The 16,401-nt window shown below is 36.3% G+C and overlaps 1 protein-coding gene across 1 annotated transcript in view; it reads left to right on the top strand.

Moving 5' to 3' along the window:
* The window catches only part of LOC126162469 (calpain-9-like), a 1,012,451-nt gene extending 998,890 nt beyond the window's left edge, over positions 1-13,561 (top strand). The window contains exons 12-16 of the mRNA XM_049919000.1: positions 3,147-3,243; positions 3,336-3,463; positions 11,387-11,579; positions 11,765-11,820; positions 11,984-13,561. Of these exons, the coding sequence (XP_049774957.1) occupies positions 3,147-3,243; positions 3,336-3,463; positions 11,387-11,579; positions 11,765-11,820; positions 11,984-12,010 (501 nt within the window). The 3' untranslated portion in view covers positions 12,011-13,561. The remainder of the gene's footprint in view (positions 1-3,146; positions 3,244-3,335; positions 3,464-11,386; positions 11,580-11,764; positions 11,821-11,983) is intronic.
* The last annotated feature ends 2,840 nt before the right edge of the window (positions 13,562-16,401 follow it).

Genomic DNA, 16,401 nt, shown 5'->3' with positions numbered 1-16,401 from the left:
AACCTTTGACACTGCTACACTTCTCAGATGATTTGACCGTTCTCTAAGAACATTTTGCAGTTGCATCTCCACTGAACATGATCTGACCCCTTTGGAGTATAGCATAACTGAAATTTTTGCTCTGGTATACAGGCGGAAGCACCAGAGATTGTTGAAAAGCATTTGACATCTTCTGAATGTGATCCACAGTAGCAGTGGGTGTTTATGTGTTTTAGCCCTCTTGTTTCATACCCTCCTGTGGTGTGATTATTGAAGCATACATAAATAAAATGATAGAGGCTCCTCCTTAGACTACCCCATTTCGCAACACTCTTAGTGCCACACTAGAACTTTTGTTGAGCAATTCAAAACTGTACCTGTACAGAGAAAATCCTTGACTGATTTTTAGAACCATTCAACACCCCTTAAATCCTGTAAGCTCGCAAGCAGGTGCTAGAGCAATGCTATAGTAATGCTATAGTGCCACTCAGCTGAAGGCTGTTGAGAGGTTGCCTGTGCTAGAAATCAATGCATGATTGTTGTGGTACACAAACATTTTCAGAGTGCTCAACAAAGCTGCACAGACGAGAAAAACTGTGATCGTGCTACTCTCCAGAGGGCTTAGATCAAGTTCAGGTAGGTTGCAACTGGGCCGCACCTTTAGAGAAGGGTTAAATCATCAGATGGGAGTCAGTAATATCAAAAGCTGCCCAGAATGTTATTCTGTTGTTTATTTCACTGCAAACTGTCACTTTTGACTGCAAAAAGAGTATAAATGAAGATCCTAAGGAATGGGGTATTTTCATTCAAATCCTTTATGCCATCTCCTGAGCTCTTTTTGTGTGTTCTGAGTCACGATGTGTCTGAAAAGCCTTCCTTGACCACCCATAAAAAAACCACATGGTTACAACACTGGGCACCATGGTTCTGACGTCCATCATGTGGGCATCAAGAAAACATAGGAGATGTCGGTGTGTGTGTGTGGGGGGGGGGGGGGGGGGGAGAGGGTGACAAGCTTCCCTGTGTATGACACATCCACAGTAGTGTTGGGCAGAATTGTGATGAAATTTAGTCTAGTGTGACATCATTAATACACCTTACAGCCGACGTGAACTTCTTGCTTTTGTTTCCCAATCTGTTAATCTGTTGACACCTTGCTGTTTGAAGCATTGCTGAGCTCGGAGGTGACATTACAGGGGACCACACTTTTGCTCCTTTATAGGCATCTTTGAGCAAAAGTTCAAACTTCTGCATCACGATGGGGGACAATTATGGAGTTCCAAAAAAAGTGTACCCTTTAACTCTCTTGCGAAATGTATTTCGTGCTTGGATTATATCTTACCACAATAAGCTTGAGAAGATTTAAAGTGCATTGAGAATATTCCATCTGGTAATCTTTCTAATGAGCTACAAATCCACAGAAGGTAACGACTTTTTATAAATATGCAGATTCTGAAGCTAAGTTTTTCATTAGATTATGTACTGTTTCTTACAAAATCGAATATGCAGTCTTTAAGTGATGATCCTGATCCACTGTAACAACTACCAAATAGATGACCAGATTTTAATGCTGAAGTACACAATACATGGTCTAAAATGTTTTCAAGTGAAAATAAATTTTCAGTGTTTTAAAAGCATCAGTATGCTTTCCTGTTCTCCCCGTGATTTACATATGTTCCAAGATTCTCATCTTACTCATTTACTAAATATTCAGAGCAGTGTATAGAATTGCCAAAACATTTACACTGAAAATTATACAGACAGCAGAGGATCCAAAACTGCATATATGGGGCTAGGGCTCGAAAGGTTGGAAATAAATATAATGTATTAAATGTCTATGAGACATATTTATGTAAATAGTTCATGTTTCACAACAAACAACTTCCTCCCATACCATCATTGATGATGTCACCTTGGAAAACAATATGCAACTGTATGTTGTGTGTCTATGGTGGAGTTTACCACTGTTACCATAACTGGTTGTGAAAGATGGATTACTTCTCCTGACTGGAATCTTCAGTCATGCCATTAGTATAATGCAGCAGGGTGTGGTGCTTGGAAAGCTGAACAACTAAACCAACAAAAGTTTTATGTCAATGTGTTATCTGAATTGGAAAAAAATTGCTTTGAATAGAAACTTATGAGAACTTAGCTTGTTCAAGCTATGTAAAGCTGGCCAGGGTTCCTGGCAAAGAATTGTTCATTCAGTGGAGTTTTAGGAGATGATGTTGGATCATGTGGGATAAAATTAAAATATGAGTGCCCCTGAAACTGCCCATGAAATGTGCATTTTGAAGAACACTGTGTGGAGAGTAATGTTAGAGAAGCAGTCACACTCTCACTGTAAACCATGTGTGTAAGCAAAGTGTGCAATTAATTTTGAACCCCAAGTTCAGTTCCAGCACTGGATTATGTCATAATGAAAGCGCTGAGACTGGCATTTATCAAGTTGAACGGTGGCTATGGGCTGAAGCTGTAACTATATGGTGTATGCTATTTACATCAATAAAAACCCATTTATTATTGAAACCTAGTTTCTTATACTAAATTACTCACTTTAGAATCCACTACAATTGGTATAATTTTGATCCTAAATGTTTTAGATACCTTGTCTATGGTCATGTATTGCTTTCTTATGAAAGTGGATTAGATAAAACTCAGCTACATGTTCTACGAAGCTGGTGTTTGAGCTCCTACCTCTCTGCCCAATGTAGTAGGTAGGAAGTTTTTGCAACCCTTGTATTTTATCTTTGTCACTATGTCCAATTTTATATTAGGAGCTCTATTGTTTGCTAACTTCCATTTTGTGCAAAAGAAAATTTTGGCATCAGTGTTCCTGAACAAGTTGGCTGTTTTGTAAAATTTTTAAACTCTTGTGAAAGATTCTATAGGATTTTCAGAAGTAAAAATGAATTAAATTGTTGCTGGACTGGATACTTTGCAATTACCGTAAGACATAAGACTGTGTCAGTTAATTTATAATGAACTTATCTCACTGCAATGCAGGAGCTTTAACCAATAATTCTATAGTGCATAGCTCTTAGTTGTTTCTGAGAACTCTTTCCATACAACAGTCTACACAAATTACTGTTCCTGCTCTTGTTAATTCTTGTAATGTAATAGTCTTAAAGTGCTGTTGTTTTTACTAATTCCATCATTTATTTCAGCCTGATGGGAAGAATATGGTGTCAAAGCTGTTGCTTAAGTATCCTCCTGAAGTAGATGCTTCACAGTTACAGAAAATTTTGAAAGCCCATTGGAAAGGTAAGGCAAATATTAGAAATTAAAAAAAAATCAAAAACAGGGTGCACCATTTTAATGTGTACTTACAATTTTGTGTTTTTTTTTTATTTCAGCTTACTTGTCAGAAAAACCTAGTCTGGAATTATGTAAAAGCTTAATCATGTTAAGAGATTCTAATATTAGTGGACGTATTAATCTCCTGGATATACCTGTGCTGATGCACATGCTACAGTTCTGGAGGGTAAGGCATTTCACCATATTTGTTTATTAGTGCAGAATGAAGATCTTCTGTAATACTCTAATGTCTCTCATCTTTCCTTTGCACTCATATTCTAATGTACTTCATCTCTTGGTTCTGGCCTTTGTGTGTAATGCTGTGCTTGATTTGTGTGATGTATAAGTGGAGCAGAACTTGACGTAGGTCCATTTTAAGCTATAAGCCACAACCACCCTTTACCACTTTGGGTACTGCAGTGAGTATAATTCAAGTAGAAGCTTCTGATTCTTGTGGCAGAGCACAATATAATTGTTCATTGTGGAAGTTGAGCCATTTGCTCACATGTTCCACACCAGCAACACTATATCTAGTGTCACATATCTGTCTTTCCTTCTCAGCCCCTCTGGTAACTCTCACCATTTCCTAAACCTGGCGAGTCCTTTTCCTTCATCTCTCTTCGTTCCCATTCAACGATTCTGTCAGAAGAAGGAGCCACTGCCTCTGAAATCTTGTACTTTTACTTAACTATATTTATATGTTTTCTCTTGCCACTGTTTGGTGAATAGGCTTTTTATTGGTCCAGTTAATTAATTAGCTCAAAGTATCGAAGATTGCAGAGGAAATCAACTGAGCCCCTGGGGAAGAAACCATCCAGCATTCACCTGAAAAGAAGTTTTGATTGCTGTGACATTTTGCTTGGATAATGTGTACCAGTATCAGGACAATAACTGGTTCAATTATAAATATTTTCTTTCATGAGGGATTTATATAAAATGATGAATAAATGAATATGTATGTGCACTAACACGATGCTACAGATATAGAAGCTGAAATCCTAGTATGTCTAGAAAAGAACCATATTTAAAGTGTCTCAGTATGATTCCCTGTACAGAAGAGAACACCTTACCAGATATTTATGTATCTTACGAAAGTGCAAGAAATGTAATGGATTTCTTTGCTCATGACTAAAATCTGAGTGATTAGACTTTTATTGAGACCTGCAAAAAATTCAACAAAACTTTTCATGAAGTTCTTTGATAAAGATATTTGTTACAATTAATACAGATGAGTATGGAGACAGTGGAACCAAATCTTTGTAACTCATCTATAATGTTTTTTTACTGCTCTAGAGACTCATTTCAATTTGTATGCCAAATAATATATGTTCACGTGTTGATACTAAGCCTGAGATGGTTTTCAAGGCTAATAAATGTAGTGAGAGTCCTCCCCCCAACATGAATGCCTATTATGTCTCACTGTAAAAATGGAAGAATGTTAACAGTGCAATACTGTTGATACATGGGGGAACACACCTATAGTGCTTGATCCTCTGGAATTGTTACATGTGCCCACCATTAATTTTAAGTTTGTTGCTACTGCTGTTGTGGAGTATTTGAGACAGATAATTGAAGACTATCATTCAAACAGATCATTTACTAACTAATTACACAGATGTGTCTTTAGTTTCACACAACATTTTCTCTTACATCAGAACACTGTGGTAGTTCTGCAGTGCCTACATTAGTGGTCTCTGATTTTACTTTGAATGTTTGTCTGACATTAAGCAAAATATGCATACAATAGTGTACATTGAGTTTGATATCTTTGTGAGCTAAACCAATAACCTGCCAATGAATTACAACAAATCTTGCAGTGTTAAGTGGTCATATTTATGAATGCTATTCTGCACTGATATCCTCACAGATGGACTATGGATCCAGCATTAACAAGAAACAGCTATATCCCACAGCCTACCCATACAGTCTGTTCAGAGAAACGGTATTCATAAATTACATTGTGTCCCTAAAACTCCAGACGCCAATCACTATTCATTACAAAAATGTACACTATGTAACTAGTATCATACAAGATATTCACTTGCTGTGTTACAAAATTTCATCTGGAACTGTAATTTATTTATGTTCCTTCTGAAGCATGGTGTACAGTTGTTCCTATTTTATGCACAAATTATTTTGGCATACAACTAACACTATCACTATTTCTGTAAATACATGTAAGAGATCACATTGGGTCTTTAAGTATGGCACTCTAGAAAATATTCTCTAGTTGATTTTCTTTGAAATATGATACAGAAAGGCCCAAATTTAAAGTGTATCCATAGTTGGGATACATTCTATATTTTTATGAACACCTGAATTCAGTTCATTAAACTCTCAGTTACAAACAAATAAATAAATTAAACATAAAAAAGATCAAACCAGGCTAAAGGTTACAAACTGTAATGTCATCTCCACAATAATAATTGTCATTATGAAACATGACAGAAAATACAGACCCCTTTCCATTTAAGTACCACATCATGTACTGCAGTTCACAACTCAATAATTTCATTTCAGTTCATAAATAAATAATTTCAGTACTTTCTGAAATCTGTATGCTCTACTGTAAGTCATGTGAATTCATTCTTGTAGTCAGTGACTTCTGGACAGGAACACAGCCAAAAAGAGGGATAATTGATGTATCATTTTGTCACTTACAGCTCCAACATAACAGAAAAGTCCCCTCCTGTAGTTTGAAATCTGTATTATTCAATTTCTTAGACCCATAAAGGAAAAGACTGGATTTAGTGCTCCCCTAAACTTCTCCTGTTTTTCCTTAGATATTTTTCTGAAAATTAATTTGTGATGTTTCATTATTTGTATTTTGCATTTTGTTTTATTCTTAAACTTGAAGTCTGAGACTTTCACCTTTTACCAAATCTAACAATTTCTCCTTCTTTTTCTTCTTTTTTTTATTTTCTGTCACTGGACCAATTTATTTCAAATTAACTTTTCCTTTTCCTTGAACTTGAGCTTTAACTTTATTCCAGTATTCGCATATTCTTTTTCTGTGCTTTTCCTTCTTTGCTTCAGTCCATGTTTTGCCAGTTTGTAGGTTTGTCAGTTCTTGGAAAACCAAGACCTTCTGGACTTTATTCTTCAGTGTAATGTGTTTTTGCTTATTCTCCAGCATTATCGCATTTCTTGCTGGCCCTTTTCTACCTTGAATGGAAGATTCAACTGCTAAACCTAGTAGGAGTCATACAGGTATTTTCTACATGTGTATAAAGTTCATAGTGGTGTTGTCCCCTTAATTCACTATTTTCTTTGATCAGCTCTAGAATTTTGTTCAAGATCTGTCTCTCTCTCTTATTTATATTTTCTTGATCAGACCTTTTCTATTCATAGCAAGGCATTTTGTGTCATGTAGGGCCTACAATCATATTACTGTAGGCAGTAATGTCGCATCTTGCCACTGACTGATGTTGACTTCTTCTTGTGGACACTTTTGGTTAGTGATTTCACTGTTACCATTTTTCTGCTCCATGATGCAAAGACTTCTTTCTCAGAGGAGAAAGATTAACAAATTCACAAAACTCCCCAGCAGCAGCTGTTTCACTGGTTGCAAAATGTGTGCAGGAGCACCATTTTGTGTAAAAATGGTCCTATCATGCTGCTGAAGGATTGGAATGATGCTGGTGCACGAAAGGCTCTCATAATGTTTAGTGGTAATCATACATGTAACAGAATCTGCAGAATCCCACACCTCAAAAAAATGATGCCGTCAACCCATGCTGCACAGCTACCTTTGCAGAATGAAGTGGTGCCAGTTGATGTGCAAAGGGATATACCATTGCCCATGTTCTAGAACTCTTGTATTGACATGCCCTTGGAGATGGATATCAATAAAATATTCCACAGCCAAGCATTGTTCACTTTCATGTGAACAAGAAATTGTAGCACAAACATTTGTCTTACTCACAAGTCAGCAAGAAGCAAATCCTGAACATGGGTAGTTTTATGTGGATAGCAATGCAGGATGTTTCATAGAATTTTACAATCAGATGCATGTCTGAAATTCAGGCAATTCCTCATGCATTGCATGTTCGCACAGTGCTGCTAGACCCCTCCTGCAATGCTGTGACCACATCTTCCACCGACATCAGATCACCTGTTTTCCTTTCTCTTCCACACTGCATTTCAAAAGAATCTATTTTTTTGAATTACATAATAATTTTCTCCTGACCATTGGCAGACATTAGGACATTTTTTCATTCCATTGAGTGTCCAGGACTTCTGCAGAGCTACTGCTGGCACACAGTCACCATTCTTGTACAAGAGCTTTGCCAGCAGCACATGATCCTGCATTAAGACAGTCATGCAAAGCATTTCAGACGCAAACTTAGGAACAGCCTGTACCGCCATATTTTATTTTGCATATCAGTTAATTCTTTTGTTTCCATAATGTCTCCCCCCTCTTCAATAATATTCTGTTCAAATTTGACATCATTCTTAGCAGTGGCTACTTTTTACAGCTTCCTGAAACAGGAACTCTATATTTGCCCTGTAGGCACCTCTTCCCTTCTGAACTGCTTTTATTGCTTTTTGGGCTGCTGAAATGGCTGCTGGTTATTGCTTTAACATAAGGTAGCCCTGAATAATAGGAGATTCTTGAAATTATGTAGACAATGCAGATATTTTATCACTCACTAGTTGATGTAATAAATCTTTTACAAATATGCAGAACAGATACATTTTGCTCAAGTGAGTACGTACTTGATAACAGAAGATGTGAGAGTTGTCCAGAAAGTAATGCACCACAAAAGTAGGGCATGTATGCCATGTCAGTACCAACCCTTGTCTGGGTGGCGGAGCCAGTGCTTCACTGTGTGAATCACCTCCTCATTATCCTCAAAATGTCTTCAATGAATTTGATCCTTTAATGGTCGAAACAAGTGGAAGTCTGAGGAGGCTAGGTCAGGGCTGTAGGGTGGGTGGGATAACATTGTCCAATCCAGTTTTGCAATATGTTCAGCAGTCCTCAGACTTGTGTGGGGATCATGATGCAGCGAAACATCTCCTGGGTTGTCGTGACAGCGAATTTGCCAGAATCTTGTCTTGAGTTTTGTTAACGTGTTGACATATGCATCTGAATTAATGGTACTGCCTCTGGTACTGCCTCTTGGCATCACATCAAAATGAGAATCACATTTTCACATTCCCAGAACACAGTGGTCATAACCCTACCAATGGAAGCAGTTGCTTTGAATTTTTTCTTCTGGGGTGAGTGGGAATGGCACCATTCCGTTGACTGTCATTTTGTTTTGGGCTCAAAATGGTGAAACCAGGTTTCATTACCGGTCACAGTCTGGAACGAGAAGGCCTCCCCCTCAGCTTCAAAATGTTGCAATAATTCAAAACAAATGTTTTTCTGTGTGATTTGTGATCCATCATTAGACACCACGGAACCCATCTTGCACACACTTTTGAATATCCAAGAGTGCGGATAATTGCATCCACACTTCCTTTGATGACAGACAGATGCAGTGCCAACTGTCAAGTCATAATTCATCTGCCCTCATGAATGACAACATCAGCTCGCTGCAACATATCAAGTGTGACAGCCATGGATGGTCTCCCTGACTGCTGCAAATCATGGAGCTCTGCCAAACCACCTTCTGATGATCTCAACCTCCCTGCCTAGCAACTAACTGCACTTCCGTCAACAACAGATGCTCCATAGACTTTGCACAAGCATTTGTGAATACTCCCCACAGTTTCTTTCTCTGCAGTGGAAATTCAATGATGGCATGTTGCTTGTAGCATACATCACCTACAGACGCCGTTTACAAACAGTCCTGCAGCTATGCTATCTGTTGGAAGTGACAGAAACTTAGCACACTACCTCAGGAGACTTCTAATAATACATGTGTTACATTTTACATTCGTAGTATTGTTTACAGGTGAGAAAAAAAAGTTGTGCATTACTTTCTTGGCAACTCTCATATGAACAACAAAATAATTATATAAAATGCTACATGTAAAACCACAAAACTAAACATATTGCAGCAAGTCATTGTCAGGAGAGAAGTGATATTATATTATGTGATTGCAGTTTATTGCTTATGATTTAACTTCTACATTTGTGTTTCTATGGAAAGTTATATTGTAGAAACACTGTACGTTGTTGTCTTCAGTCTTGAATTAATTTGATCATGTTATTCACATTAGTGTATCCTATATTAGTTTCTCCATCTTTGCACAAGTACGGTGACTTACATCCACTTGAATGTCATTCTTGTTGTCAAGCAGGCAAGCCTTGGTGTTTCTCTACAAGTTTTACTCTCCATACTCCATTACCAAAGTGACTACACCCTGATGGCTTGGAATATATCCTAAGAACCTATCCCTCCTTTTAGTCATGTTATGTAATTAAGTTCTTTTCTCCCCAATTCAGCTCAATGTTTTGTCATTAGTTATGTGATCCACTTGTCTAATCTTCTCAGTTATTCTGTAGCTTTTATTGTCTTCTTGTCTGTAATGCTTCTCATGGACATTTTGTTTCCATATAAGGCTACACTCATAACAAATACTTCCAGAAAAGATTTCCTGATACTTAAATTTATGTTTTATGTTAACATAGGCCTCCATTTCATGAAACCTTTTCTTGCTATTAGCTGTCTACTACATTTTATGCCCACTCTACTCATGTCATTGCCAGTTATTTTGTTGCCCAAATAGTAGACTAAAACTTGGCTACTATTTTTAACCTCCCATTTCCAAATCAAATTTTCTCACCAACACCTTATTTAATTTGATTCAAGTCCATTAACCATTTTTAACTTTTGTTGATATTAATCTTATTAACTCTTTTTAAGACACCATCCATTCCATTCACCTGATCTTCCAAATCCTTTGTCTGTCTTGATAAAGTTTGGCTGCCATTGGCAGACTTTATGTTTTTATTACCTCCATCTGAATTTTTATGTTCTTTCCAAGTTTCCTTTTTTGCTGCTGACTGTATGTATTGAATAACATGAGGGTAGGGTACAACTCTGTTACACCACATTCTCAATTACTGCCTCGCTTTCGCGTTTTTTGATGCTTAAAACTACAGTTTGATTCCTGTAAAAGTTGTAGGTAATCTTTCACTCTACATGCTTTATTCCTGATCGCTACATAATTCCAAACAGCGTATTACAGTGAGTGATGCCAAAAGGTTGTTGTAAATCCACATCGACAAATGTAAGTTTATGTTTCTTCATTCAATCTTCTAAGATAAATTGTAGGATTAGTCTTGCTTCACATGTTTCTACATTTCAGGGAACCCAAACTGACTACCCCTCAGACTAGCTTCTACCAGTCAATCAATTCTCCTGAGGATTATTGGTGCTTGTATTTAGTAACCTTGTCTTGTTAAAGTAGTAGTTTGCTTATACTCGCACCTCTCAGCAACTGCCTTCTTTGATATTCTTTTGTCATGGTTGGTTCTCCTAAATCTTAATAACTTCTAGGGAAAGCTATCTATTCCATGTATCATGTTTAGACGTAGGTCTTTCTGCGATCTACCGAATTCTTCTTCTGGTGGATCATAACCCATCTCATTTTCATCTGCTTCCTCTTCCCTCTCTATAATATTATCATCACTGTTCAGATTTCTTTTGTTAGTACCAGCTTGCCATCTGAACTGTTGTTAATACTCCTACAGCCTTATTCTCCATAGATATCTTTAGTAAGTGACATATGATGTTACTGTACTCATATATGCTTCTATAGCTTACATCACTTCTCCAGGCACTCCTGATTTGCCGTTTTTCAGTTTCTGTCAGTCCTACTTTTTAGACATCTCTTTTCCCTTTAGCCTATTTCATTTGCATTGTTTTTATGTTTTCTCCTTTCATCAATTAAATTTAATACCTCTTGCAGTTTCCAAGTCCTTTCCTTTTCACCTATTTCTTTGTCTTCACTATTTCATCTTTCAAAGCTACCCACACATCCTCTATTTCTTTTTTGCTTGTTTTGGTCAGCTGTTGCCTACGCTTCCCTTTTAAACTCTCAACAAACAAATACTGTACAGTATATACTAGCTTACATATAATCCATATTTTTCATTTTAATTACTTTTTTATATGTGTTAATGAAACAAGTGTCATTTATTTGTCCACAGATAGCTTTCCAGAAGTTTGACAAGGGTCACAATAGTAAGACTAGCAGTTATAACCTGAGACCCCTTTTGTGGGAAGCTGGAAGCACTGCAAGTAATAAAGTGCTTGAATGTCTTGTGCTGAGATTTGCCAAAAATAGGGTACTAACATCAGAATGTTTTATTATGGCAATGGTTCGGCTCCATCTTGCACATGGTTAGTATGTCTAATACATATGAATGCAGATAACTCTTTGTCATTTTATTTGTACTAACTGATGAGCCTGTGACTGAAAGTATGTCATTTGAAAATAGAATCATAAATATTTGCTTTAGACTATTTGTGATATAAATACTTATCATATGGTCAGATACTTAAAGATATATTTTCTATTTTTACAGAAAGGTATCACAGCTTAGATACAAAAATGAAGGGCAACCCAATTTCACTGGAAGAGGTAATTTATTTTTTACTGTGAAGCATTGTATTAACATTATTTCTACTTTTTACACACATGAATGTATGGAACAAAAGGTTTCAGAATGCTTTTGCTTTCTGGTAGTAATAGAAACTCACCTACACCATGGACCTCACAAATGCAATGATTTTTCTTTTTACAGATGATACTGATGACAATCTACTCTTGACACTGGTGACATCAGATGCGATAATCAAAACAGTATACCAATTATAGCCATTAAACCAAAGAAAATGTAAAGTATTGTCAAAATTATGTAATATATTGAATATATTGTTGATGTAAATACCATGTAAATTACAATTAAATTATATAATAATTTTATTTTGCAAAATAGTATATTTTTATAGCTCTTCTTCATCTGAGAAAGTATCTGTACCTAGTCAACAAAAAACATGTACAAATTATTTGTTGAGAAGATCTAGTTACTATTAATGCAGTCAAACTGTTGCAGTATGCCTAAAACTTTTAGATACTGGAAATACATCTTCTTTAGAGCTACATTAATACATCAGATAATTATACAAAAAGGGTCATAAAACCCATGCGAGTATTGTTTCATCTCTGTTTTGCTTTAGTTATGTGATCAGTTATGAACAAATGAATGAATTGTAGCAATGTAATTTACTCTGTAAAAGAAGAAAGAACATATAGCTTGTAGTTGTGGTGACAAATATGTCCCCATTTGAACTTTCAAAATTTTGCACTACTAGAGACAAAAGGCAGGAAATGCTACATCCCAGCTGCAAAGAAAAAGGAATGCATAACCAGTTTATGGAAAAACAAATCTGTAATATAAATAAATAACATCACACACTAACAACTTGTATGGGAACTTACTTTCCCTTGTGACTTTAGAGTCAGAAGTGATGTTTTTGCTTCTTTCAAAGTGAATTGTATGGAATCATATGCATTTCAAATATGTTATGAAATATTTTACTAAAGTTATCTTTATCATGAAATGAAATCCTTATTGACAGTTAGAGCAAATGTGTTATTCCCTGGTTTTTAATCTCAATTTGTGATTTCTGAAAAAAATTCTTTTTAAAAGCTCTACATGAAATTAATAGCCAATGAAAATATTTTACATAAGCGGATCTCATTAAATTTATTTCAAATGAGTTCTTCTTCAGAGTTGACAGGAAAAATGTTGACAGCATTTGTATCAGAAATGCCACTGTTCTACAAAAACACACGAAGTGTATTTGAGGTGATCATGGCATTTCTTTGATTAATCAAAGATTCAGTCACAGGCAACAGAGCTGCCTTTGACTAATATATGAATGAGCTGGATAAACAGCTGATACCGTTCAGTGAACTGGCTCAAATGTCTTATAATTATTCATGCAAGTTTACAAAATCCCAAGATGAGCAGAAAACAAATGAAAATACAGTATACCTCAGAGGAATGTAGGACTGATTCATGCAGTGTGCAGTATCTAATTTTATGAGAAGGCTTAAGTTGAATTTAGAGAAGTACTGTTATGTTTCTATGTAAAGATCATGTTAATGTATTCACAGTGTTCAAATATTTTGATACATATGATTTTTGTCATATGTAATGTTCACTAGAGTGGTCATATTTCAGTCACAGTGAATTCTGTTACTACAAAGCATTTAGTGAGATTATGAAAATTGTCTCAGGCCCAAAAATTAATGAGATTTGTTACATGTTAAAATATGTTTAATAAAGTTACAATAAATATCCTTATAATCTGAATTTGTATTTCCTTGTTACCTGAAATGCTACCCTTTAGTTACCAACATAAAATATAACATATGAAATAACTGTTTGTTACAACATATTTTGGTAGAAAGTATTGTCAACTAATAGTAGTTGATCTATATATTCTTAAACTGTGGACAATATAAAACTGATCCTCTTCATTTTGAAAATTCCATACATTATTATTGTTTATTTATTGCTGCATTTATTAAACTCATTGCCTTGTTATCCAAGATGAATTTGGAATCTACACAATGTCTCTGAGAAATTTATATAATACAAGTAGCTTCGTTATTGTAATCATATTACAGCTCACAGTACTTGGAAAAATGTGTTTGACAAAATGTAAACAGAAATCAGAAACCAAAAAGCAAGAAGAGAAGAACCCAAGGTACAGATTCGCACCTCCAGACTCCTGGTTATGTGAATGCCCTGGCAGAAACTTTGAGTGTGCTCACATGTGAAAAGGGGCCTATGACAATTGCTAGTAGCAGTGACTAGATTGATTATTAATACAAGCAGGTCTAGTGTTATATTCCACCAAATCAGAGGAATGCTCAAATGATTTATAAAGCAAACTTTGACCCTGAGTCCCCATGTTCTACACTGCTTGTATATTCTACAAAACAAAATTGTTGTACATCATTATAAATAACATTATTTTTAAAATGCCACTGCTTCGAGTTGACATAAATGATTAGGTGCCACCCACTTCACAATGGTTGCTCACATCAATAGTAACCACAGGAGATACTTACGACAGTGTTGATGATGCATGCAAAGGTGACAGTCTACTCCAATGTGTTTAGTCTACTGCATGTCCAAGAAGTACTTCAATGATTTCTTTATCACTCTTCACTTGCACTTTGTGTACTCTCAGCCTGTTTTGTGGATTTGCTTGATGCCTTTAGGAGTATTCATTATGAACTGAAAGTAAATGGCATCTTATATCCCGTCCACAATCATCCACAACTCTGGGTCTGTAACAGTTATGTTTAATGAATTTTCTCATATCATCCTGATTTCTGTAGGCTTTTCAATAGACACTGGAAGAGAATGTTTTCTGGGAATCAACCAATTTGCTGCCACATTTCCCTCGTCAACATTAGATTGCAGATCAACACTGCAGGCAATGGCTGTGCACTGTTGAACAATGAGACATGAATGAGACATGGTACAGCTTTAATGTTTTCTTAATGTTTAGTAAGATTCTGTAGACCTACCAACCTTTATCAGCTGAGTTGCAATCACTTTACTGTCTTCCACCTGCCAGTACCTATGCTGGAATTTATTGCAAATTCCATTAGTAGTTAATGCCAGGTCATTGTCCACCTTGCTCTTCCTGTGCCTATGCAGCAAGATGCCTAGTGGTAATACCTATTCAGAATATGCCTAAAATCTCAAGCAGTGACTGTAGTAGAAAGGTTCCAAATGCTCTTGTAATCCTTATAAACACAACCATCTGCTCCTGCCTACAAAATAGTCCTGTATGATACTTAAGATCTGATATTCCATGCAATGGCCACAAAGCTAGTGCTAGTCGTAAGTATAACACCCCAGTAGGTTCTATGTACCAATATGGCATTCTGTAGGTGGTAGTTCCATTTGTTATTAACTTACGCACCACATTAGATGCTTTTGAGGCTGCATTGGTAACATATGATATTATTTTTTTGCCTAGGTATATCCATAGATGTCTGCATATCAGAATTTCCTCCTAATCTTATAGGTTTTTATTTATTTACTTTATTAGTGGACAGCTTACATTTCAGCAGCATGTATGTCATCTTGTTTATTGTTACTGACAATTTATTGTCTCTGCACCTCTGGTACATTTGAGCAAGGACAGTACTGCTGTCTCCTCGAAAGCTGTCCAGGAGTCAACTGAAACCACTACCAGGAAGCTGTCTGTCACAGAGGCATGGAAACTGAAGGCAGACACTGCTTTCTGATACAGGTCTCTTAGAAGTCTTATCCTTTTCTTTTTTTTATAAAAATAGCAACATTCTGACTACCCGTTGACAAAGAGATGTCTCGAGGTTACTTTCCATACACTGAAAAATTACATTCATTTGAGGCACATCTCACAGAAAATTGAGCCACAGATTAACTTTTGTAGATATCTCTTGGTAATAAGTTTGATTATCTTATTATGCATAAATTACGTTTTACTACCCTCCCATGACAGTAATCTCAGAGGCTAAGATATAGTTTGTTGGGAATCTGGACACCTCTCAAGAACACATACATTGCACATCACCACAGGCTGTAGAAGGTCATTCTTGCAACTACGTATTTATGAACCAAATTACTAACTAATGATGGCAACATCAATGTATTTCCCCTCCCTAAAACAAAACTGGCACCAGTTAAGCCTCAGAAGCACCACATATTCCTGAAATCAGTCATGAAGGGCACTCTTGAAAGTTTTTAGCATATTCATGAGGCCAACAGGCCTATAACACTTGCAATCTACTGGTTTCCTCCCTTTCAGTCTCTTAATTATGACTATACATTAAATTTTCCAATACTTAAAGACCAGTCACAGCTTTAAACAATCTTTGAATAGTTTCTATGGTACTACTTCACTCAAAATTTAGGGGTGAGTAGCGTCTAGACCTAAGATCTTGCCTCCGCAACCTACTGTTTCATGCATGGTGATGTGCTTAAGCCAGAAGGGTGAATATCTTCCAGCTTAGCAGTTAGTCTATGATGTTGTGCCGCATCTGCTCATTGTATATTCACTTCCATCCCTGAGACACACATCCATCACCTGATGTAATCATTGATAGAGCCATTAATGTTCTAATCTTTCCTGAGAGGAGTTTGTATAG

The sequence above is a fragment of the Schistocerca cancellata genome, chromosome 2, assembly GCF_023864275.1.
Source record: "Schistocerca cancellata isolate TAMUIC-IGC-003103 chromosome 2, iqSchCanc2.1, whole genome shotgun sequence".
In the NCBI taxonomy this organism is placed as follows: Eukaryota; Metazoa; Arthropoda; class Insecta; order Orthoptera; family Acrididae; genus Schistocerca; species Schistocerca cancellata.
This window is presented reverse-complemented; position numbering and strand designations above follow the sequence as displayed.